Raw genomic sequence first — 25,180 nt, 5'->3', positions numbered from 1 at the left:
AGCCATGTAACTCCCTTTAACTCATCTTTAACAGGAGGATAACAGGAGTGATTTTTTACTACTGCACAGAGTTATAGTGAAGATTAATTCAGATCATCCATGTAATGGGCTTAGTACAGGAGGGCTGTCAGGAGATTCTTGGCAAAAGAGAGAGAAAGAATCAGACTGATGTGTCAGAAGATGCACTCTGGTCCAGGCCAGACTGGAGAAGGGGGAGGCCCAGGGCAGAATGCAAAGTCCAAAGGAAAGAATGAAGACCTGCAATGGGACAGAAGCAGAGGGAAAGGAGAGGAAGAGACACAGCACCAAGAAATATTCAGGATGTAAAACTCAGAGGATGCAGTGCCTAATGAATATGGAGAATGAGTTCTCTGCTGCACTAGCTAACCTTCAATTATGAAAACTCAGGGAACAGAGAGAATGTGGCTTCACCTTCATAGAGTCAATATGTCATTATCTGCAATCCAAATCTCAGGAACATTTAGTACTGTGACAAGAAAATTAAGGCTTCCAGTGCAAATATACACATACATATACATATATATACACACACACAGACACATATATATATACACACACATATATATATATCCCAGAAGATCTGATTTAGATCCCAGAAGTCTGATTTTTTTCTTCCTTGGGAACACTACAACTGTTTCTTTTTCTGAAGGTCAACAATATCCTGGTACTTGAAGTTACTTTCAAGAAACAAAGGAACACAGTCAATTTGCATAGAGGTCTCTTACATGACTGGAAGATTCCCTTGACTGTAACCAACTCAAATATGAATACCCACCCCAGCAATTTAGTTCAATAGACTTCTTGCTGGTTTCCTTTCCACCTGTAAGCAATCAAATGCTATTTCATAGAGATGAAGAATCAGACCCTTCCAGCTCTGCTATTTACTAGATACGATGTTGGACAGGTAAAGAAACTTACTTGTTTCTATTTCTTCATCTGAAAATTGGGATAAAAACAGTTTTTACCCTTAGAGATGTTATAAGGTTCGACTGACATACTGTAGGTAAAGCGCTTAGCATGGTACATGACATGGTTTCAGTTAATATCATCAATGGTTATTTCATGTTCTTCCTTTGTATAATCTAGGCCAGTGGCTCAAACTGAAATGTGCAGCTGAATCACCTGGAAGGTTTACTAAACTACAGACTACTGGGCCCCTCCCTTAAATTTCAGGTCTGGAGTGAAGCCTGAGAATGTGCATGTCTAACACTGAGAATCACTGATCTCATCAGTAGCTTTTTCACTGTAGGAGTACCTTCTCCCAATCCCCAGCTCCTGAAGCCACTGACCTGCCTAGAAGCTGATGTGCAGAGACAGGAACTTCTGTAGAAAAGTAAAGGCCAAACATCTGAATCCTATATCCAGCCTCTCAACATTTAGTTTAACTTTGGGCAAATCCCTATTATTATCTCTTTGTCCTAACAAGAGACTGAAAATTTATTTTCATTAGCTGTCCAGGTTTCTCACTGTATGAACTGAAAAACATCTGCACACTGCAATGGTTATACTTTTAAATCCATCTGGCACATCTATAGCATCCATCCTGTCCAAGCTGTCACTGAACTCCTTGCTACCTTGGCTAGCTCTCTACTATACACATCTTGCTTCCCCCAGTGAGGCTGTGAGTGCCTCAGCCACAGCATCTGGGTTTTCAGCATTTTCTATGGTACTCAATAAATACATACTTTTAGATCTACCAAGATTGTTTATATTAAAACAGGTAGGCCCTGTTAATATTGGTACTTCATTCATTTGCTCATAAATAAAAAAAATTGCTAACTTTTTATTGGGTTCTAATCAGGTTCTGTTCTAAGCACCCCACATGGAAAAACACTCAGTCAATCCTCATACATCTTTATCAAGTAGGTGATATTACTATCCCCATTCTGCAGATGGGGAAAGTAAGGCTCAGAGAAATAACTTGCCCAAGAACACATAGCTAGTAAATGGCTAGGCTGGGATTTAAATTCAGGGAGTCTAGCTCTAGAATCCTTAACCATGATGCTACTACTTCTTAAAGTGAAAACTCCCTAAGACATGGACACACTACAACAGAATGCCAGGAAATGGAATGGTAAATCTTTAGAGATTTCTTTTCTCAAAAAAGAAGGAAGGAAGAGGGGGAGAAGAGACAAAAGAAGGAGAAGGAGGAGGAGGAAAACCCATTTAGATGAGCAAAGCTATCCAGCTGAGCCCAGCCTAAGCTGGCTGAACCTCACAGATGTGTGAGAAGTAAACATCTATTGTTGTGTGAGGTTTTGTGGATACCATTCAGCAAAAGCCAACAGATAAAATACCTGACTCACTAGGTACACCTACTGAGAGAGCGAAGTGGATAACAAAACACTCACCTCAAAAAAGCTGGATGGGCCAATTACAAAAAAAAACTCATCAAAAGCAAGCAAATTTGGAATAATATTAATCGAAGTATATATAAAGATTATTAGAAATGCACTGTTCTTTTTCTCCAGAAATTCTGGCAAAAGCAAATAAAATAATGCTAAAGGCAAATTCTGTGTGACAGCATTTGAATTCCTGCCCTGACCACAGGAAGCAAGTCTTCAGTAAACCTCTGCTTGAAAGGCCAGGGCTTGTGCTTTAAGCAGGAAAATCATTAAGGCAGCTTTATCTGACAACAGCTGTTCATACCTAACAGACCCTGCAGAAAGATGGGGATTTTTGACCTGGGACCTTGACTGAAACCACTGCTGGACAGGAAGTTGGGTCTAAGGTTTTAATATTCATATATGGAGACTGAAGTAATTGACGACATTAAGGAATCTGCCAAATGAGGTAGCTGGGAGTGGTATCCAGAAATTATAGTTCTAGCATAGCAAATGATGTAGACATAAGGTTCCAAAGCCAGTTGGAATCTTTTTTTTTAAAAAAAAAGATGGAGTTTCACTATGTTGCCCAGTTAGTTGCCCAGGCTGATCTCAAACTCTTGGTCTCAAGTGATCTTCCTGCCTCAGCCTCCAAAAGTGCTAGGATTACAGGCATGAGCCACTGTGCCTGGCCACCAACTGGAGTCTTGATGAAACCACCAGCAAGTCTACATGCCTAAAAACATCCACCCCAAAAGTCTATAAATTAGACATGGGGTATAGAATGCTCTTTACTAGAAAGAGTGGCCATTTCTTTCAGTTTCTTATAGTTTTATTCTTATCCTTTCTTGGTCAGGCGCAGTGGCTCACACCTGTAATCCCAGCACTTTGGGAGGCCAAGAGAGGCGGATCACGAGGTCAGGAGATGGAGACCATTCTGGCCAACATGGTGAAACCCCGTCTCTACTAAAAATACAAAAATTAGCCAGGCATGGTGGTGCGTTCCTGTACTCCCAGCTACTCAGGAGGCTGAGGCAGGAGAATCACTTGAACCCGGGAGGCAGAGGCTGCAGTGAGCTGAGACTGCGCCATTGCACTCCAGCCTGCGGGACAGAGCGAGACTCTGTCTCAAAGAAAACAAAAGAAAAAAGAAAATTATCCTTTCTTAAATCTAGGTAGAGAATCTTATTTGTACAGAGATGCCAGGCTTGAGTATAAATCAGAGGCTGCATTTTGGCTGGAAAATCCACAGTCTGCAAGAGTTTTAAATTGAGGTCCACACACTATTTTGGTGTTTCCGTGAAGTCTTCCTGCAGTGGATTCTCCACACCAGTGACCCACCCAGTAGAGTGGAGTGGCACCACGTCCAAACGAAACCACAACCATGCTGGTGTGGCCTAAAGTCAGGCTTTTCCCACAATGCAATATTCATGTTCACTGGGACACTGTAAAAGTCCAAATTCCATCAAGGTCTACTCAGCAGAGTCTCTATGTTGCTCTGTTTATAACAAATCCATGTGAGAAATCCATATGAGAAACTTTATATAGCATCTTTTAATACCTGAATGAGGTGAGAAGGGGCTTTGAACCACGGGGTAAAAAGAGAAATGTACTATGTCTTTGGGTGACTACTACATCTGAATTATTTGAGGCAGAGAAGACGGGTGGGAAAGAGGAGGGAAGTTAAGGTATAATCACTATTTCATGGCAAGATAAAGAACTCCTCCCCTCTGGACTCCCATTTCCACTCTGTCCACCTGAAAATCATATGGCACATCACTGGGTAGCTAGAGGAAAGAATGACTGCTGGACGCTCTGTCTCCATTGCTGTGCGTTGTACAGGAATGGCTGCTGGGAAGAATCCAGGGCAGCCAGGCTGACAAAGCACTGATACTTACAGAAGGCACAGCATCAGGGATGCTCAACCTCTTCATCAACAACCTAGAGCATTTTGTAATCCACTACTAGTTAGAGTGAGAAATGAATGTTTGGGTACATCATTAAACCCTGAATATCTACTTACGGGCTCCACAAACTCAAACATCTTTCTCTCTTGGACTTCCTGCACCTTGAAGACATATTCCAGGGATACTTCATAGAAATGCTGCCGGACCAGGTCCACTTGGCTGTCTGCCTACAAACAAGATGGAATTTAAGAGAAAAATCAAGTCACTACCCAAGGATAGCATTCTGAAAGCAGATCAGAAAAAAAAAATCTCTGGAGATAATTTTCAAAAACAAATCAAATAGCATTACACAGAAGAAGAAGAAGAACTATAGTAACCATTTCACTACGCAAAAGTATACTGAAACATCATGTTATACAACTTAAATACATATAATTTTTTTAAAACAAAACAAAAAGCTTTCTAATGAGATTATTGGTTTAAAAAGGTAAATGTATACAGGGAACTCAAACAACTCAACAGAAAAAAAAAAAACCCACAAATAATACCATTAAAAAGTGGGCAGAAGATCTGAACAGACATTTCTCAAAAGAAGACATACAAATGGCCAAAGGGTACATTAAAAAATGCTCAACATCACTAATCATCAGGGAAATGAAAGTCAAAACCAAAATGAGATATCATCTGAACCCAGTTACAATGGCTATGATCAAGATTAAAAGTAGCGAATCCTGGTAAGGATGGGGAGAAAAGGGAACTGATGGTGGGAATGTAAATTAGTACAACTATTATGGAAAACAGTATGGAGATTTCTCAAAAAGCAAAAAATAGTACTACCATATAATCCAGTAATCCCACTACTTGGTATTTATCCAAAGAAAAGGAAATCACTCTATCAAAGGGATACCTGTACCCCCATGTTTATTGCAGCACTAGTCACAACAGCCAAGATATGAAGTGAACCTAAGTGTTCAACGGATGAATGGATAAATACACATGCACGGACTGCTATTCAGCCATGAAAAAGAATGGAATTCTGCAGCAACATGAATGGAACTGGAGCTCATGTCAAGTGAAGGCACAGAAAAACTGATATCCCATGTTCTCATTCATATGTAGGTGCTAAAAAAGGGGATCTCAAGGAAGTAAAAAGTAGAATGATAGTTATCAGAGGTTAAGAAAGGGGTGGGAGTTGGGAGTGGTGGTTCATGCCTGTAATCCCAGCACTTTGGGAGGCCGAGGCAGGTGGATCACGAGGTCAGGAGTTCGAGACCAGCCTGGCCAACATGGTGAAACCCCATCTCTACTAAAAATTAAAAAATTAGCTGGGTGTGGTAGCACGCACCTGTAACCCCAGCTACTTGGGAGGCTGAGGCAGGAAAATCACTTGAACCCAGGAGGCGGAGGTTGCAGTGAGCCAAGATCGTGCCACTGCACTCCAGCCTGGCAACAGAGTGAGACACTGTCTCAAAAAAAAAAAAGGAGGGGGTAGGAAGGATGAAGAGAGGTTGCTTAATGGGTACAAAAATACAGTTAGATAGAAGGAATAAGTTCTAGTATTTCATAACACAGTAGGATGACTATGGTTAACTGATGTACGGTGTATATTTCATAAAAGCTAGAAAATATGAAATGTTCCCAACACAAAGAAATGATAAATGTTCAAGGTGATAGATACCCTAAATACCTTCATTTGATCATTACACCTTATAGGAATGTATCAAAATAGCATACATGCCCCATAAGTATGTATGATTACGTATCAACCAAAAAGGTAAGTGAGTGAGCCAAACGGACATCATATTAGCCCAAATAGTATGTCACATGTTAAAAGTAATCAAATCTAACAAACAAAAGAGAAATAAGAATAATGATAATGGTTACCTAAGCATTAACTTTGTGCCAGGAACCATGGCCATAGCTGTACCTACATTACCTTATTTAATTCTCATTAATTTTAATTATTTAATCTTCACTACATGCCTAGAAAAGACATATTATCTGTATCTCTAACATACAGGAAGCAAATATAATCCACTGACATTAAGGAACTCGACTAAGGTAGCACAGCTAGTATAAGGCAGACCTGGGATTTCTGTCCTGGTGGATCTGCCCCTAAGGCCCTTGGATCATCCTGAAACCACCAGTCTCCACTGTCTCGCCATACCCTGGGGCAACCTGGGTTCCATGGGAGACAGATTCTTACAGTGAAAAAGAAATTCCTGCAAAGTCATCCTCATCCAGGCCTTTCTAATGCACAAAACAAACTGTCAGAGGGCAGGGAATCTCAGAAAAGGCCATGTTCACGGAAGTCCCAAATACTTTCTTTGTGATAAGAACAACAGTTTACTACAAGCAGAGACATTTCAACACTCCCTCTCAATTTCACTTCTCCCTCTGTGCAGGCATGTGTCCAGGACAGGCCAACGAGCGGGTACAATTAAACCACTGATCTGGGATCTGGCACCCAGGGAAAAACTCCAAGCATGGAGTTGCAAGATGCTATGCTGGGAAGTACCTCAACTCTCACTATAAAGCTCTAAACCTTTCCTTAATGTGTCTGTGTCAACTCAATCCTTCAAAGCAGATAATCAAACTGAAAGCATATTTCAATGGCAAAACACTAAAGTGAATATATATTTTTAATATAAATGAATATCCTCCTAGTAAAACAAAACACTGTTTTCCTTAGAAATGACACAGTCAGAAACCATTCTACAATGCCCTTTACTAAGACACAGCTCCCAAAGGCATATTTCTTTGAGTGTTCCTTTGTCAACATTCCTACAGAAGAAACTCGGAACAGACCCTTACTTCCATTATACCAAATACAATATGCAACTTGGACATCTTAAGAGTTTAGCAAATCATCTATCCGTTCCACCATCATGAGTGAAAGAAATTTCCTTCCTGGAACTTAGAGCGTAGTAAAGAAAAGAGACATTAGCCAAGTAAGTAAATTAAGAGAAAACCACAAGCTCTGGTAAAACACAAGATGTTATAAAACACCCTGAAAGAATATATTCAGGTCTCTCACACTAGCAACTTCCTCCCACAGCGATGGACATTCTCATACTCAAAAGCCAGTCTGCTGAGTAACTGCTGGATCAAACTAATCTGAAAGGCTAAGACTGGGGGCATTTTCTAAGGCTCCCAAGCAGGGAAAAGAGATATCTGAGCACTGATAAATCTGTATTTGGAGACAGGTTTCAGAAGGTCCTGCACCCTACTCACCACCACCACCCCCTGCATCGTGTGGCTGCTGAGACAACTGGGCTGATACGCCTTCCAACCAGGCTCCTGCTGCTAAGCCCCATGTGTTCCTGTAGCCTTTGATCTCCTTGTAGCACAAATCCAACACGCTCACACGGAGAGATGCATCTACTCCTGACCACTCCACACACCTCAAAGCTTCTCTCTGCCTAGGCTTGCCAACTGACACTGCGAGTGGAGGGGGGAAACAGGAGAAATCATTATGAAAATCTGCAAAGGCAGGGATGAAGGATCCAGAAGGAAATTCCTATGAGGAACACAGAATTGACTCCCACATCAGAGAGCTGCTCAAGTGCAAGCTCCAATTCCACAATGTCGTAGCTGGTGAGACCTGCTCAAGCCACTGACCTCCTTTAGAAGATGGAGATAATATCAGCCCTTGCTTCAGAGTAGTGTTTCCAAGAGAAAATGGACCAAATGACGTAAACCATTTGAAAACTGGAAAATGTACTGTGCATGTCGGTGGTTGCTGTCACCAGGCACTTCAGAACACAAGGGTCTCACTTCCTGCTCTACCCTCAAATAGCCACATCATCTCTGAGCTACTACACTTCTCTCCTAACTGGTCTCTCTGTCTTCATTCTCTCCCCATCCCAATTCACTCTGCACCCAGGAGCCAGAATATCTTCCTTAAAATCTAAACCAGATGGTCTCATGGCCCCTTTGAGGGCTTCCCATGGCCTCTACCATGGTCTGCAAGACGCTGTGTAATCTGCCCAATGCTCCAGCCTCACCTCCTCCCAACCTAACCCACTGTCACCATGCTCCAGCCACTCTGGTCTCTTTCCTGTCCTCTAACACTCCAAACCTCTTTCTTTCCCACAACCTTTGCACCTGGTGTTCCTTCTGCCCAAAAACCTCTTCTCCTAGATAAATACACATTTTAACTTCAACATACAGTAAGAAATACTTTTTATATTATGACTCAATAAACACACATTTATAACGGTTAAGTGCAATGCACTTACATATTTTTTTTTTTAAGACGGAGTTTCGCTCTTGTTGCCCAGGCTGGAGTACAATGGCATGAATACAGCTCACTGCAACCTCCACCTCCCAGGTTCAAGATATTCTCCTGCCTCAGCCTTCCCGAGTAGCTGGGATTATAGTCATGCACCACCAATTTTGTATTTTTAGTAGAGATGGGATTTCTCCACCTTGGTCAGGCTGGTCTCAAATTCCCAACCTCAGGTGATCCACCCGCCTCGGCCTCCCGAAGTGCTGGGATTACAGGCATGAACCGCCATGCCCGGCCTCATATTTTTTATTCTATTTTAGCCTACCCTATTTCACGACCCAATAATTGTGATTTTGCGACACACTTACAGCCTGAAGAAGATTGTCGTGGCCTTTCATTAGCTCATGCCTTCTGGGCTCGGTTTAAATATTACCTCTTTAGGAGAAGCTTTCATTGACTATATTATTTTAAATAGGGTACCAGGAAATCTCTATCTCATCTCCCAATTTAAACTCTTACCTATTCCTTTCTGGAGACAGAGTCTTACTCTGTTGCCCAGGCTGGAGTGGAGTGGCATGATCTCAGCTCACTGCAAACTCCACCTCCTGGGTTCAAGTGATTATCCTGCCTCAGCTTCCCAAGTAGCTGGGATTACAGGCACGCGCCACCACATACACCTAATTTTTTTTGTATTTTCAGTAGAAACAGGGTTTCGCCTTGTTGGCTAGGCTGGTCTTGAACTCCTGACCTCAAGTGATCTGCCCGCCTTGGCCTCCCAAAGTGCTGGGATTACAGGCATGAGCCACTGTGCCTGGCCTATTCCTTTCTTGTCTTGTGTATAGACTACTAGAATATAAAGTCCAAGAGAACAAAGACCTTATCTATTTTTTTCATTTTCTCCTCCAGTGCTCAGAATGGTGTATGGCCCATAATAAATGTTCAACAGATGCATGGAGAATGAATGACTTGATCCCCACATGGCCATCAGTCAGCACCAAAGGCATGTCCTGGCAGTGACCCAGAACTAAGAACAAATGCATAACTCAATACATTCCCAAAGGAAAAGGAAAAAGAAATCCCAAGTGTAATGTTACGTTTCTCTTGCCAATGCCCCTGCTTGGTGTGGGCCATGGAATCCATCACATCCTTGAGCCCCCTATAATGGAATTATAAGCCAGGATTCCAATCCACCCTGCAGACCACTCAAGACAGTTTTCCTGACTGCCACTCGAGAAGCTATAAATCTACTGGCTTGTCTAAACCCATCAACCATTCTGTGCTTCCTGTAAAAGAGACTTCCTCCTATATCGTAATTTCCATGAAAGAAGATCCTTCATTTCACCTTCTACAAAACACCCAGTGCCTGGACAGACTGCTGCAGAAGCGTCCAATGAGTATTTGTTGAATGAATGACTACTGTTTTTGAAGCGAACTTTTTTACCATTCAAAACTACACATTTGTTTAAATCATCCACTAGATGGCAGTGCCATTCCACATCACTGCCTGTAGTTTCTACTTCCAGGGATCTAGGGATGGGCTGGAATTTAAAAGCATTCCGTGCTTGCAATCAGGGAACAACTCTGGATAATCAAAGTGGAAGGTTTCATCAAAGGTGTACCAGGTGCTCAACAATGTTCCTAAAAGCTGAATTTTTAATAAATGTGAAGAAAATGATCACTACATAGCTGAACACCTTGAGCAAAACACCTGACCTCTGCAAGAAACCCAGTTCCTTCACCAAGTGTAATTCCAGAAAGTTGAAATGGATGATCACTAAGGTCCTTCCCTCTCTCCAATTCTATGTTATGACACTGGCACTAAATAACAATGGTCAGCATCCCTCCCCAGATAGAGACATAGAAAAGCAAACTGGGGGAAGGGAAAGGGCCACACAGCCAGTGCTGGGGTTGACTCGCTACCACTAAGCTATTTATCCTGAGTCTCAGTTTCCTCATGTGTAAAACCAAGTAATAACCACATCTATACCTCTTAGGGTGAGAATTCCAGAAGATTCCATGTAAAGTGCTTAACACCATACCTGGGCCATAAATATGCACTCAACAAATGTTTCCCTATATTGTAGTTGCTACTGATGTGGTTAGTGACAGTAGTAATATCATCACTGTTCTTTTTGTTTGTTTTTGATTTTTGGCTTTTGGTTTTTTTTGAGACAGAGCCTCACTCTTTCGCCAGGCTGGAGTGAAGTGGCGCAATCTCGGCTCACTGCAACCTCCGCCTCCCGGGTTCAAGTAATTCTCCTGCCTCAGCCTCCTGAGTAGCTGGGACTACAGGCACCTGTCACCATGCCCAGCTAATTTTTGTATTTTTAGTACAGACGGGGTTTCACCATGTTGGCCAGAATGGTCTCGATCTCTTTAGCTCTTTACTGTTAGATTTTTAAACAGTTTAATTTAGTTCAGGTACAACTAAAAAGCAATGCCTGAGAACTTACCTGAACAGATCAGAACCTGCAAGATCTGCAACCTAATCCTCACACTCAAAGTACTTAGAAAGTATGACTAGGTCAAAGGCAAGAACATAAAGGACTATAATAAAAGAGCATAATGGAAAACATCCACTGAAATATAGAACTGTCAAAGTCGGAATAGTGGCATCCAATTTGAGAACAGAAAATGGAGCGAACAGGCCAATCATAAGGATATTTACACATTTTATATTAAATATAAAATACTTTATATTTGAGCAGCAGTTATATTTGCCTTCTCATGCATAACATAAGTAGGACATGAGTATTTAACGAATAAAGGAAATAAAGCTTAGAGAGTCTAAGTAATTTGCCCCAGGTCACAGAGTAAATATATGGCAGAGAAGGTTTTGAGGCAAGGTATACTCTTTGCCAGCCCAGTGTTCTAGTCCCTACACTGTGGTAATTCAGAGGGCATTTACGGCCCCAAAAGAAAACGCTGGACTCATTCCAGACCAAGTCTGCAATGTCTGACCACGGAGAGAATGGATCTGGTGGAGAAGTACCTTTGTTCTAGAGAGTGCCATGCCCACAGGGTAAGTGTGCTGTGGGCCTCCCAGATTCAGTAAGTGCTAGAATAATCACACACCTGCTCAACTCTGAATACTCTGAATATCTGCACTAATGATACATAGCCATCAAATCCATAATTTATGCCCACTTGGAAACTGGAGAGCTGGGCAAACCTGGTCATTGTGAAGCATGGCCAAAAAGCCTTTCTTTAAATATAAATTAGTTTCCAAATCCTAAATGCCAAGTGATGCCAGAAGAATAACTAAACAGTGAGGGTATCAAGACAGATTCTAAATGGAATCCCATATTTACCACGGACTATCTGCATCTTTGGGATAGGGCCCATATCCTCATGTCAAGTTGGGATAGCCTTTATATCCCATGAAATCAAGACTTTTTTTTTTTTTTTTTTTTTGGTTTTTCAATCCCATTTGACAAGATTTGCCTGAGTAGCTATGCCACTTCAAGAAGCACTTCCTCTGCTTTTGCTTCTTTTTCCCTACTCAGGTACAAGATCTTCAAGGATAAATTAGCATTTTCTACTTTGTAAAGCACACACCCAATAGTCAATGCTATTTATTGGCTGGCCAAGAACTGATCTACAAAGTCCATTATAAACATTTGTGGCTGCTACAGTTGTCACTGTTGTTAAGTAACGGAACTCATCACTACTCTAAAAACTGGATTAAATACTCATTTCAAAGCAAAGAGTTCTGAGAACACCACATTCCCATCCCAAGATGTGTAACCAATTGTGGTTGGGAGGGGACTGAACTCCACCATCTCCTGAGTTACTCCAACCTTTCAACCTCTGACTCTACTGTCCTCATATAACCTTCACCTAGCAGAAGTACTGGCATGGTGTCTGCTCAAAAAGAATTAAAATTTAAAAACAAGGGCCGGCCTGGAAGCCACAGTAGCCTCTTTTGGCAAAAATATCAGGAGAGAGGTCAAGCAAACTGTTGAGTTAAATGACATTTTTAAAGCCAGATTTGAGGTTCTACTAGGAAACTCCCTGTCTCCAAGAAGCATAAACTCCCTTAACATGCCAATCTTCATGAACTAAATAAAAATGGTCACAGCTCCATGGCTGCGAGGGCTCCATCATTTTTCTTTCCAAGTGAACTACTTTTTAAAAGATACCACGTAAACCCAGAAAAATCAAGCGCAAATTTAAGAATGTATTTTCTTGAAACAACATTACCAAAGCAGAAAACATATACAGGATAATAAAGCACTGCTTTTTTAAAAAAAAGAAAAGAAAGTACACTAATGTCAAGTGCTGGTTGAAATAATGAAAAAATTAATATTAAGGAAGGATAACCAAAGTGTTTGAGATGCTAACATTTCAAATCACTGATAAAAGGCAGGAAGTCAAAAGGTAAAGTAACAGAATGCAGAATTAAGGCCAAGGATGAGAGAAACAGGAAAAGAACTGTCAGTATGAAATGAAGACATCTAGCAATCAGGGCAGCCCAACAAGGAGGTGGTCATCTCAGCCAGCAGCATGTTCCACCTTGACAGGTGGGAAAACTACAAACAGTGGAGTGGGATGGGAGGACACAAAGGCAATCCAGGCATCAGGCATTGGATGAGGGATCAGGAGCAATCCCCTGGCTTCCCAGGTCCCTTCTAACCCTAAGATTTTCTAGCAAAGAGCAACCAGCACATATCCACAGCATCATGTACAAATTGAACACTTTATTCAGGATACTAAATAAAGCCACTTACCTCCTGAAGCTGAGATTCTTTCTTTTTGGAAGACAAATTCAAGTGTTTTTCTAAGATGCCACAGTACTTTTCTGTCTCTTTGTCATACTTCTTTTTGGCTTCCTGGCAAAAAAAAAGAGAAGAGTAAAAGAAAAAGAGTAACACGTTGTAGGAATAAAAGCAGCCTCCATCTCTCAAGATCACACATGATGACTCGGCTCCTACTTTTCACGTAATGCCCATTAAATCCTGTAGCCACCCATCAACAGCCCCCTGTGTTTGAGTGTCTAGCAGATAGGCACCAACCAGTACAAGACCAGAAATGAGGTAAATATGAATATTTAATGGTGGCAAAGCCAAGATTCCCCCTCTAAGAACTTTGTGAAACAGAAATTTCTACTTTCTAACTCACAAGGATATTCAACGCCAGAAGGCAGCCAGGGGTTGGGGGTTGGGGGTTAGCAGCAGTGGGGGTACCTATGATGCTAACACCAAGGAAGGAAGATCTCCTTACAGCCTGAATGAGACAAGTCTAGACTAAGGCTAGACCCAGCCTTAATACTGTTGAAAAAACACTTCTTGGTATGTAAGCCTAAATATCTCTTGACACTTAATATCACATGCAGGTCTTTAAGCTGAGGAATAATTCAAAACGACAATATTATCTTCACACAAATGTGTTTACTATGGCACCATTTATGCCAGCAAAACAAAAATAAAAGCAACAGCAGCAACATCCTTCCAAGGATAACGTTTGGCATAAAGTATGGAACATCCAATAAGCATAACTAGTCATTGGAAAACTTAAGAGAGAAAAGTAAAATAGCATGATATAAACTTGTTGCATGCTACATACAGTGTGTCTACCACCTATGGACAAAGATGAGGTGGGAATTTACTTATAGGAAAATACCTGAGTTATGGTAATGGAGTAACAGTTATTTTTTTCTTCTCTTTAAGAAATTATTGGCCGCATTACTGCCTTCAAAATGAAAAAAATTACCATAGTATGCATATTAATCCCTGCTCCCCACCACTGAATCATTGGGTCACTATGGTTCTATTTCTATCTCCCACTTGACAGATAAGAAAACTTGCACCCAAAGAGGTGAACTTGTAAAAAGTCACGGAGAGTGACAGAGCTGGGATTGGAGCCCAGGACAATGTGCCTCCAAAGCCCGTGTTCTCCACCACAGTTGAGACAGATTGTCATAGGCAGTCTGCCTTCCTTCCACATTCCAGTGGGGAGAGCAGACAAGGAGGCTGGAAGAAGGTTGGCACCGGGCTGATAAAACAGGATCAAATTCACTAATTGGGTACATTATTCCTGCTTTTGACTCCTGTGGAGCCCAAATCCATAGGGATGCTTTTCTGCAACTCCAAAGCCTAGAAGAGAAAAAATATTTTCTGGCCAAATAAGGAAGCTCAGAAACATCTCTTTATTCCTTTAACGAGTTCATAATCAGCAACCACTCTGTGTAAGGCTCTACTTTAGGCACTAGAAATATAAGACAAAAATGGTCCCAACCCTCATGGTAGAAATGTTCTAGTAAGCATGATTAACCAGTAAATAAATAATCAGCATAATTATAGACTGTTGCAAGCACTACAAAGGAAATAAACAGGGCGCGGTCACAGAGATTCTTTAGATAGGGCACCCAGGAAAGGCATCATTTGCGGGAGGGGGATGTGAGCTGAGACCTACATGTTAAATACAGAAGGAGCAGACTAGAGCCTTCTAGAGCAGAACCATCAAGGGCAAATGCCCTGGGGCAGAACACTCTGAGCCAAGAAGCCATCGCCCAGAGCCCTGACAAGCTCCGCCATGTCAGAATACCACTCATCTGGCACATACTCACAGAGTGGGCAGAATAACCATATATCCATTTTAGCTGACATATACCCATTTCCATGAATCTGAGCTTTGCTTAAAAGACTGCTCACATACAAGAACAATTAAACACTTAGCAGCAAATGAAGAAAAAGCCCGAGGACACATTACTCCTTCAAATTTGAGGAGGGTACAGGCAAGAGACTTGATTTAAGCAATTCTTTTCCATTAGTGAAACCAGCAACTTTGAACTGGGGCTCCAATTCCAAACGCTGCTCACATGTATCCACTCCCACCAGCCTTATCAGCAACGCCAAAAGGACAGTCCAGCTGGCCAGAGGTGAGAAAAGGCCAGGGAACATAAGTCACTGGCATTCTGGGACATTCTGGCAACTTGCGCCTCCACATTCCATGTTTAAGAGGACACCCAAAGTTAGAGGAAAAAATAAGGAGAAAGGGAAGCCATTTCCATTCTGAGAAAACAGCAATAAGACCTCTGCAACAAAAAAGTACTACAGCTTAGATAATGTTCTTAAGATGGGAGAGTGTGTCCATTACTCAGGACACAAGATGGCTTTCACCTTCCAGAGAGTGTACGGTGGGGTAGTTAAGTCAAGGATTGAGTTAGAATCCTAAAATTTATTCCCAACTCAATATGGACTGGCTAGAAAACAAATCACCATCCCTCTCCAGGATTCAATATCCTTAACTATAAATCGAGGATGATTAGATAATTGCTCAGGTTTCTTCTTTCAGAACAATTAAACTTTCAGCTCAGTTTAATTGTTCTTGTATAATAAAATAAAAACAAGGACACCCCCTCCTCAAAGGATTTCTAGGGTTAAATGAAATAAACCACATATAGTGCTTGGCAGGGTGCCTGCCACATGGAAAGTGCTCAATAAATGCCAGCAATGGTGGTGACAGTGGTGAGCTCATCACCTAAACCTGCCTCCTTCTTATCAAGAACACACCTGCTTTCCATGTCCCGTGTGCCATGAAGGTAACCCTCCCAAGAACCTACTACAATTGGAAATTATACATTTATTTAGATCTTTTTGTCTAATGTCTTTCACCCCAGCTACATCATAAGCATGGCAACCACACCTGCCTCGTTCTCCACCAAATATCAGGGCACAGAACAGTGCTGGCACAGAGCAGGCTCTCACATATTTTTTAAACAAATGAACTGTATGTATCCAATATAATCACTAACATTGAATGACTACATGACAAACATTGTTCTCGTGTTCAGGTAGCTATATGTTAGACACCATTTTAAGCATTTGATAAGAGTTCGCTCACTTCTTCATAATAACTCTACGAGACAAGTTTTATTATTACCCCCACTTTAGAGATCAGGAAACAGGCATGAAGAGGTTCAGTAACCTCCCCAAGTCTACGTGCAAATGGCAGAAGTGAGATTTGGATTCAGACAGTCTAGCTGTAGACCCACTCTCTACCCTACTCTCTTATGTCTATTATACTTATTCCAGAGTCCAGCATTCCTAATGTACCTCTGATACAGGAAAAAATAATTTCCTCAAACTCAGAAATAGAAACTTAGGGCCATGGTTATGTCAAGCACCATGGGTTGTGCCCTACTCCAGAGTAGCACATTAGCATAAGAATGCCCAAGAATCTTCCTCCCTGGCAGCCTTCACAGGGTGCACTCTGCAACAGGCTGTTATGGCAACCGAAGCAGCACCAGAGAGTGGAGGAGGAGGAAAAAGTAATTTTAGCATGGCATAGGCAGAGTTCAAAACCTCCACTTGGCCAATACCAAAACCACCTGAAGAGCACTTGCTGGCTCTGAGATGTTCTTGAGACTGCTCCCAGGGTCACCTAGAAGGAGATCCGTTGTTTGCTTGTATGTTTTCTCTTAAATTTACATAATGTTATGATATAAATGTATGTGTGTGTGGAATGTTGGAAAGGAGGCTATGCCGGGGGAAAAAAATGACAAATGGGGAGGGATGAGAATATCACATTTCTTCTTTAATGATCATCCAAAAGTTATTTAATAATTGATCATTATTATGGTTTAAAGAATGGGAGAATAGAGTATGCATGAGGGGAAACACGCTTTGGTGAGTGACTATTTAAATTCTTTTATCCTAATATGTCACCATCTATACCCCCCCGCCGGGGGACAGTACCTCCTCCTGTCATTAAAATCACTGGTATTAAGTCCAGAGGGAGCTCACTCAGACTCTTGCCTCACCTCCTTGGTAACCATGGTAACCCCCAAGCCAGTGAGAAAAGAGGCCAGAGTGAGAGGCATCTGTGCTCAGAAGGAGAAGTAACTACTGAAAAGATGACTTGCTTGAACCTGGGACGCGGAGCTTGCAGTGAGCTGAGATTGCACCACTGCACTCCAGCCTGGGTGACAGGGCAAGACTCCATCTCAAAAAAAAAAAAAGAAAAGAAAAAAAGAAGAAAAAGAAAGAAAAGATGACTCAACAGACAGGTCTGCTCTGCCTCGGTCTCAAAGCTCTGCATAACCCCTGGAAGCCACTGCCAAGCATGTTCAAGAGTGTGGAGGCTCCAGCCTAGGCGACAGAGTGAGACTCCATCTCAAAAAAAAAAAAAAAAAAAAAAGAAATGGAGGCCTGCTGGCGGGGCCTGAGCTGCCAGGAACTGAGGGAGCATTCGCTCACGGCTTATTATCTGTCATCACTGGACTGGTTCACTGTTTGTATGAATTCTTAGTAGAATAAGACTTCGTGCAAACTGTACATTCCTTAATCTCTGATACAACACCAGTGAGTTCCCACTTCCTCATAAATGTGTAAACTAAAATAAGTAGAAAAGTACTACTATAAAACTGAGAGACAATCTTTGCCACAGTCCCTCCTTCAAACTGTGATCAACCATCCCTCTGAAAGATCCTGACTAAACATCATCTTTTGCAGGCCCTAATCACAACTATTTCCAGAAAGCAGATGCACTTAGGGGTGTGTGTGTTGTAGGGGTAAGGAATACCTCATTTTGCAACTAAGTAAAATCCAAAGTAAGAGGGTGGTGTTGCCCAAAAGTCCCTGCAGGTGGCATAAGAGACTGCAGCTGAATTGACTCACAGTTCTAGAAAAACAGGAAGGAAATGTTGGAAATCTTTTTGCTTTCATTGATTCCAGTGAAAACATCTTCCCTGCAGGTGGCCTCTAACACTCTACCGAAGGTCAAACCGGCTAGAGTTTCTTTTTTTTTTTTTTTTTTTTGACACAGAGTCTTGCTCTGTTGCCCAGGTTGGAGTCAGTGGCAAGATCTCAGCTCACTGCAACCTCCGCCTTCTGGGTTCAAGCGATTCTCCTGCCTCAGCCTCCTGAGTAGCTGGGAACTACAGGCACCCACCACCATGATTTTTGTATTTTTAGTAGAGGCATGGTTTCACCATATTGGTTAGGCTGGTCTCGAACTCCTGACCTCATGATCCGCCCGCCTCAGCCTCCCAAAGTGCTGGGATTACACGCGTGAGCCACTGCACCTGGTCTTCCTTGTGATTTATTACAGGGCAAAAGAGCCCTGGAGAATCTACCTTTTAAAAAGGAACAGGATTCCCTTTGCAGTGTCTTAAGAATACACTAGAATTAGTCAAGCTTAGGTTACAGTCCCTCCAGGTCAGTGATAACAAACAGTGATCTCTGGGATGAAGCAGGCCTGCAGATGTCATTTTTCGACCTGCACAACGTGTAATACATATTTTAAAATTATTTGCCAACAAGAAATTTCACATCAAACTGGCTTTTCAGTTTGTCTTGAAACATTTAAAGAATCAGCAACAAAGGGCCCATTTCCAGACCCAACAAAAATCAGCTACACCTAAGTACCAGCTGCCTCCCTTTAAAGAAAGTCCCTGTACCCAGAGGGCACAAATTTGTAACCCCTGCTTAGGCTGCAAGTCCTGGACCTCCACAAAATACAATTCCACAAAAACAAATGTATTCTCCAATAAAGGCAATTGTCTAAACACACAGCTATGTATTATAATAACACAAACGAGGTGTGGTTTATACCTTTGGATGATTTATGAACAAGTACAAAACAATTAGATAACAAAATACCAGAATGGCTGCTCCGGGGTTGGACAGCTCAGATGGTCGTACTTCAGTCACCCATAAAGAACTGATGAGTGGGGCTCCATAGAGTTCTCTGCCTAAGATTTTCTGAGTAAGGTGGGCTTCGATTTTCTGAAGACATTCTTAGATTTTTTAAAGAAGGTGCTATGTTTTCCAGACCTCTCACTCTAAAATCCAGACCAAAGCTTGCAAAATTCTCACCTTGGCAGCCCCGATCTGTTCCTTTCGAAACTTCTCCAAGGGAGTGATGAGCACCTCGCTGGCATTCTCAATCTGGTGAAGAAAAACAGAGTAGCGGAAAGAAGACACAAAAGCAGTATCAGTAAAGAATTACGCAGCTCCAGCACGAGATGCCTCCCCATGTCTTAAGACAAAACTTGGGTAGGCAGTGTTGTACGTGTCAACTGTTTACAACCCTTGAACTAATAGCATGTCAAATCAAAACTCATTATTTCAAAACATGATAATCTTCCTCCCATGCATGATTAATATTGATTCTTTAAAAGTAAAAATGAGGAACTCTAAAACTGTAAGCAACCATCTGAAGGGGCAGAGAGGAATTGGTGAAAGAGTGGGGTATAAGTTACAAGCTTCAGGTGACATTTTCTTGCAAATATTCATTTACCCAAGTTATAAATAAAACCTTTCAAGCCTGATTTTGTGTTGCTCTACCAAGACAGGACTAGACTAGAGCCAGGACACCTGTGGCTCCTGACTACTGGCTGCCTCTCAACTTCATCTCACAGGGCTCATCCCTCAGGTCCTGCATTCCAACCCAGCACTCCAATGCACCTCAAATGCACCAAACTTGTCCCACTTCAAGGCCATAGCATTTGGCTATTCCTTCAGACACTGTGTTCCCAAGCCCTTACAGGGACAGCTCCTTCATGTAATTAAGGTTTCAGCTTAAAGGTCACCTCTTTAGGGAGGCTTCCCTGATTACCAACATAACTCCACTTCCCTCCCCTACCAAGCGTGTTCTGGTTCACCACTACACACTACACATTTATACACACACACACACATACACACATACACAGACACACAGACACACACATATATATACATCAGTATCTTGTAAAGGCTCACTTTGCCACCACTATCCCCAAAACAAAGAAGAATGCTGAGACAAAGGGGCACTCAAACATTTTTGAATGACTAAATGCATGAATGGATTATTTCTTGATTGACTGCCAACTGTGTGACCACGGGCAAAACATTTAACCTCTCTGGGCTCTGATTTCATCATCTGCAAAACGAGTGGGCTGAACTGTCCAGCTCTAAGATTCTATGGTCTTTTCTAAGGCAGTACAATATTTTACAGTTTTTCCTTTTAAGTCATTCATTTATCACTCTTTGCTCAACTAATTATTCCAGGAATCTCGCTGCAACAAAGCATTATTTTTCCTAAACCACACGCATGTCCACTGCAATGAAACTAACCGGGTAAATGCCAGAAGTCACAGATGGACACAGTAAAGAACTAACTGAACAATGGAAGGAACAGAAGAAGTCAAGTCTCCAAATTTATTCCCATTTGCCTTTTTCTCAATTTGGAGATCTCTTATTTCAGAAGAGTGACATTTAAGCCTAGAGTGTTGTGGTGTTAATTTGTTTGATTTTGTTATTTTTATTGTTATTTGATGTTACTTAATCAGTTCACTTAAGACTTCTCCACAAACCATTTGCAAGTCTCTGAAGCTCACAAAGGTGGGCCAAGCCCCTAAGTCAATGATTCTCAACCTTAACTACACAGGAGAATCACCTGGAAAGCTTTTAAAATTCCTATGTTTAGGCTACACTCCAACTAACTCAGAATCCCTGGACTTATTTAGTCCAAGACATCAGTATTTTTCAAACTCCCCAAGTTAAATCCAGTGGACATCCATGATTGAGAATGCAGTCCTAAGTAGCTGCTTATAATATGAAAGTGCTCATCTGCTCACCTGGGAATCAGGATACCCAAGTCCTTCTCCCAGCCATACTACTACTTGCTATCAGCCTTAATAAGACCTGTTTTCTCATCTGTCAAATGAGCAATTGCAGATGGTGAGGAATAAGGTCCCACTTAGTCTAAGATTCTATGACTGTGTAACATCCACTTGGTTCCAACACTGCCTGATGTTGGGGACATGGAAGCCCATTCGCCGCCCTTAAGGAACTCATATTTACTATAGGGCACAGACAGGTACAATGTTTATCAGGACACAATGTGGTAACACAGGATCAGAAGCATGAACTGGATGTTAGAAAATACCAAGGGTAGTCATATAACCCAGGAAGTCAAGAAAGGCTTCCCAGAGAGGGTGCAGCTTTGCTTGCTGAGTTTAACTGAACTGATGAAGTTGTCACAGGGCAAGGAGGTAGAGAAGGAGCTTGCAATGGCCAGATACTCAGATGCAGACAGTAGAAACTCAATTCACTGACATTAATAATAAAATTGCAGAGGCAAGCTGAAAAGTATAATCCAGTCATTGTTCCCTTACCACAGTCCATAGCAATCTGCAGGGTATTCATAGTGATTTGCTTACCACACCCCCACCCCCAAATATTAACTCAGCCAAGAATCAGACTCAAAAGAATCATTTCCCTTTCTCAGGCACCAGCACATGCACAAACACACAAGCTTTCCCTTGCTTCCACCCACCACCAACCCCCACTGCTGCCGCCACCACCCTTCTGATTCTGGTTCAGGCATCAGCAGTGAGCAATCAAGAGAAACTGCTCTTTCTGCAGGGCAGAAGGTAAGAGGCTTCTACTCTGTTTGGAGTTTTAAAGGAATCCTCCTTTTTTTTTTTTTTTTTTTTTTTTTTTTTGACACACGGTCTTGCTCTGTTGCCCAGGCTAGAGTGCAATGGTGCAATCACAGATCACTGCAGCCTTGACCTCCCTGGCACAAGCGATCCTCCTACCTCCTCCTAAGTAGCTGGGACTACAAGCATATGCCACAATGCCAGGCTACTTAAAAAAAATTTTGTTGAAATGGGGTCTATGTTGCCTCCAGACTGGTCTTGAACTCCTAGGCTCAAGCAATTATCTTACCTCGGCATCCCAAGGTGCTGGGATTACAGGCATGAGCCATGGATTACAGGCCATTACCTGGCCCCCACATTTTTTAATATAATGCAGTCTTGGGTTTGAACCCAGACTGTACCACTTATTAACTGTGTGATCCGTGACAAGTTACTTAACCTCTGTAAACCTCAATATCTTCATCTAAAAAATGGTGATAATACAGATACCACTTCCCAGAGTCATCACGAGGGTTAAAATAGAAAATGCACGTAAAGTACTTGGCTACATAATGTCTTGGTGAATAGTGTTCAAACTACCAACTGTTAGCATGGGAAGAGAAGAAAATGTTGATTGATGCAAGATTTCCTAGGACTTTGGAGCATTGCTGCCTGAAGACACACCCTCCTAGTGGAAAATCAGTGGACAGGCAGCAGGGGACTTCAAGTCAGCAGGGGACTTCATTCCTCATATCTTAGGGATATGGAGGAAAATGCAAAGGAACTTCCTGTAGATGTGGAATCTCTTATCTGCTAATGCTGAACTATATCAGAATAAATTACAGGCTGGGCACGGTGGCTCATGCCTGTAATCCCAGCACTTTGAGAGGCAAGGCAGGAGGATCACTTAAGGTTTGGAGTTTGAGATCAGCCTGGGTAATACAGCAAGACCTCATCTCTACAAAAAAACAAAAATAAATTAGCTAGGCACAGTAGTGCAGACCTATAGTTGTAGCGACTCAGGAGACTGAAGCAGGAGGATCGCTTGAGCCCAGGAGTTTGAAGCTACAGTGAGCTATGATGGCACCACTGCACTCCAGCCTAGGTGACAGAGTGAGGCCCTCTCTGTCTGCCAGAACAATAAATTCTAGTACAAAAGATATCTCTTAAGAACCTGGAGATCAGCATTTGACTCTTAAATGTGGACAATGCTTCTCTTGAAGAGCTTTTTATAGTTACCTTCATTACAAAGTACCTGTTCACTGGGTCCCTCCTACCTGGCAGGCACTGTGTTGGGTGCTTAAAAATGAAAAGCAAAGGCCGGGCACAGTGGCTCATGCCTGTAATCCCAGTACTTTGGGAGGCCGAGGCAGATGGATCACGAGCTCAGGAGATCGAGACCATCCTGGCTAACATGGCGAAACCCTGTCTCTACTAAAAATACAAAAATTAGCCGGGTGTGGTGGCGGGCACCTGTAGTCCCAGCTACTCGGGAGGCTGAGGCAGGAGAATGGCATGAACCCAGGAGGCGGAGCTTGCAGTGAGCCCAGATCACAGCACTGCACTCCAGCCTGGGCGACAGAGCAAGACTCCGTCTCAAAAAAAAAAAATGAAAAGGGAAGTGATCCCTGCGCTCAAAGCGCTCTTGATCAGGTTCAGTAAGATGGGGGAGGGGCAGAGTGAGGCACCTTCTTTCTCATTCTGCTGGTAGAGAATCTGAGGCACAAAAAAGTGAAATAATTCAAAAGATCCACCCTTAAGTCATACACCTTATGAAAAGACCTTAAAATGAATCTTCAGAAGAACGTCATTTAACTACGTTGTTCTAAAGTTATCCACCAGAGTAATCCTTTAATATTTACAAAAGGCTTCAAACTCTACAAAGATGAGGCTTGCTGAAGAGCTCAAAACACTCAAATGGCAGAGTCTGGATTTGAATCTAGTTCCTCTGATAACCAATCCCTCACTCCCTCAACATGAACATACTATCTGGGACCAAGAGTAGCCCAGCCCTACTCACCATCCGTATCCGTTCATCTTCAAGATTCCTGAGGACAGTGGCAAACTCCTGCAAAGATCTTGCTGGAAAAGAGAAAGGGGCCATGAGGCGGAAGGAGTGTCACAGGTCTTGGGGAGCCTTTCCAGCTCTGGCTATTATGTTATGGATTTTAATTCCTTGGCACACACAGATGCCTAAAGTCAATTGCTTCCCAAGGCTCCCTTCATCTTTTTAATCATTAACCATTAAGGATGACCCAGAAATGCAGGTTAATTCCACCTGGCACTCTAGCTAGGGAATGATTTCTTCAAGGAAAAGATCTGCCTGTTCCTGAGAGTACCCAGGACTGGTGAGATGCTGGCAGGCTTCCAGGCCCCAGGCTGGAAGGGGCAGAGTTCCGCTTAGGAGTTGAAGGATTTCCTGTCCAGATTCGACCTCCTCAACCTTTGTCATGGCGTTGCGTCAGAACCCAGCCTTTTCTTTGGCACCAGAGCTAAACAAACAGTGCTGCTGGCATTGGATGCCACATCTCTGGCTTCTCTTTGGGTTCCTCCTCTCTGAGTCCTCAAGCCACTCATTAATAGCATGCAGCTTGAAGCATGGTGCTCACACATGAACAGTCATCTTTGCCAAAACTATTCACAAAAGCAATAAGCATTATGTGCAGTGGCCCTGAGGATACTTGAGACCCTTAAGCCATGTTGGGAAAAGCATCCATACATTCACAAGTTACAAGGATGCCTCCTTTCACCACCCTCAGCTGTCTCCCAATTGCCTGTGCCAGCTCCAGATGCTGATGTTCTGCACGGCAACAGGAACTCAATAAGCATTTGAAGAATTAATTCATCCAATAAAACGTTCTCAATTCTTGCCCATTTAATGGAGTCAACCAAGGCGCCCATAGAAGAACAGTGTGCGATGACAAGGCCCTGGCAAAGAAAGGTGTCTTGACATTGCAAATCCTCCATGCTTACAGCTGCCTATAGATCAAGGCAGGTGATGGTGAAGAGTGAAGCAACACACCGTGGTGATAAACAGTAACCCACCTCAGCCTCTTTTTAAGGAAACAGGAGAGGCAGGGACCTCCCTGTAGACAGCACAGGAGAACCCGACATGGAGCTCCTCTCCCTATCTGAAGGCAGTGGCAGATGCATAGCTCAGCCAACTGCTGCCAGGTCAGAAGAGGGGGCCAGTAGATCAAATTCTCAAACTTTTTGAAGAAGCTGGAAAACTGGAATTTTAGATTATGAATTGAATTTGTATGGTCATTCAATTTTTAAAAAATGAGAGCCAAAGAAAACTGGGCTGTGTTCTGATCTCAGCCTATCATTTTGCAACCTCTGATCT

At 42.4% G+C, this 25,180-nt stretch overlaps 1 protein-coding gene across 3 annotated transcripts in view; it reads right to left on the bottom strand.

Moving 5' to 3' along the window:
• Positions 1 to 25,180, bottom strand: part of ARHGAP26 (Rho GTPase activating protein 26) — a 460,108-nt gene that overhangs the window by 331,158 nt on the left and 103,770 nt on the right. For all 3 annotated transcript variants that reach the window (XM_025387513.1, XM_025387515.1, XM_025387514.1), the window contains exons 3-6: positions 23,855 to 23,916; positions 19,304 to 19,375; positions 13,214 to 13,315; positions 4,369 to 4,479 (exon numbers count right to left, since the gene is read on the bottom strand). In XM_025387513.1, the coding sequence (XP_025243298.1) occupies positions 4,369 to 4,479; positions 13,214 to 13,315; positions 19,304 to 19,375; positions 23,855 to 23,916 (347 nt within the window). The remainder of the gene's footprint in view (positions 1 to 4,368; positions 4,480 to 13,213; positions 13,316 to 19,303; positions 19,376 to 23,854; positions 23,917 to 25,180) is intronic.

Source organism: Theropithecus gelada, chromosome 6, assembly GCF_003255815.1.
Source record: "Theropithecus gelada isolate Dixy chromosome 6, Tgel_1.0, whole genome shotgun sequence".
Taxonomy (NCBI): Eukaryota; Metazoa; Chordata; class Mammalia; order Primates; family Cercopithecidae; genus Theropithecus; species Theropithecus gelada.
Note: the sequence above shows the minus strand (reverse complement) of the source record. Positions and strands in the feature narration are given on the sequence as shown.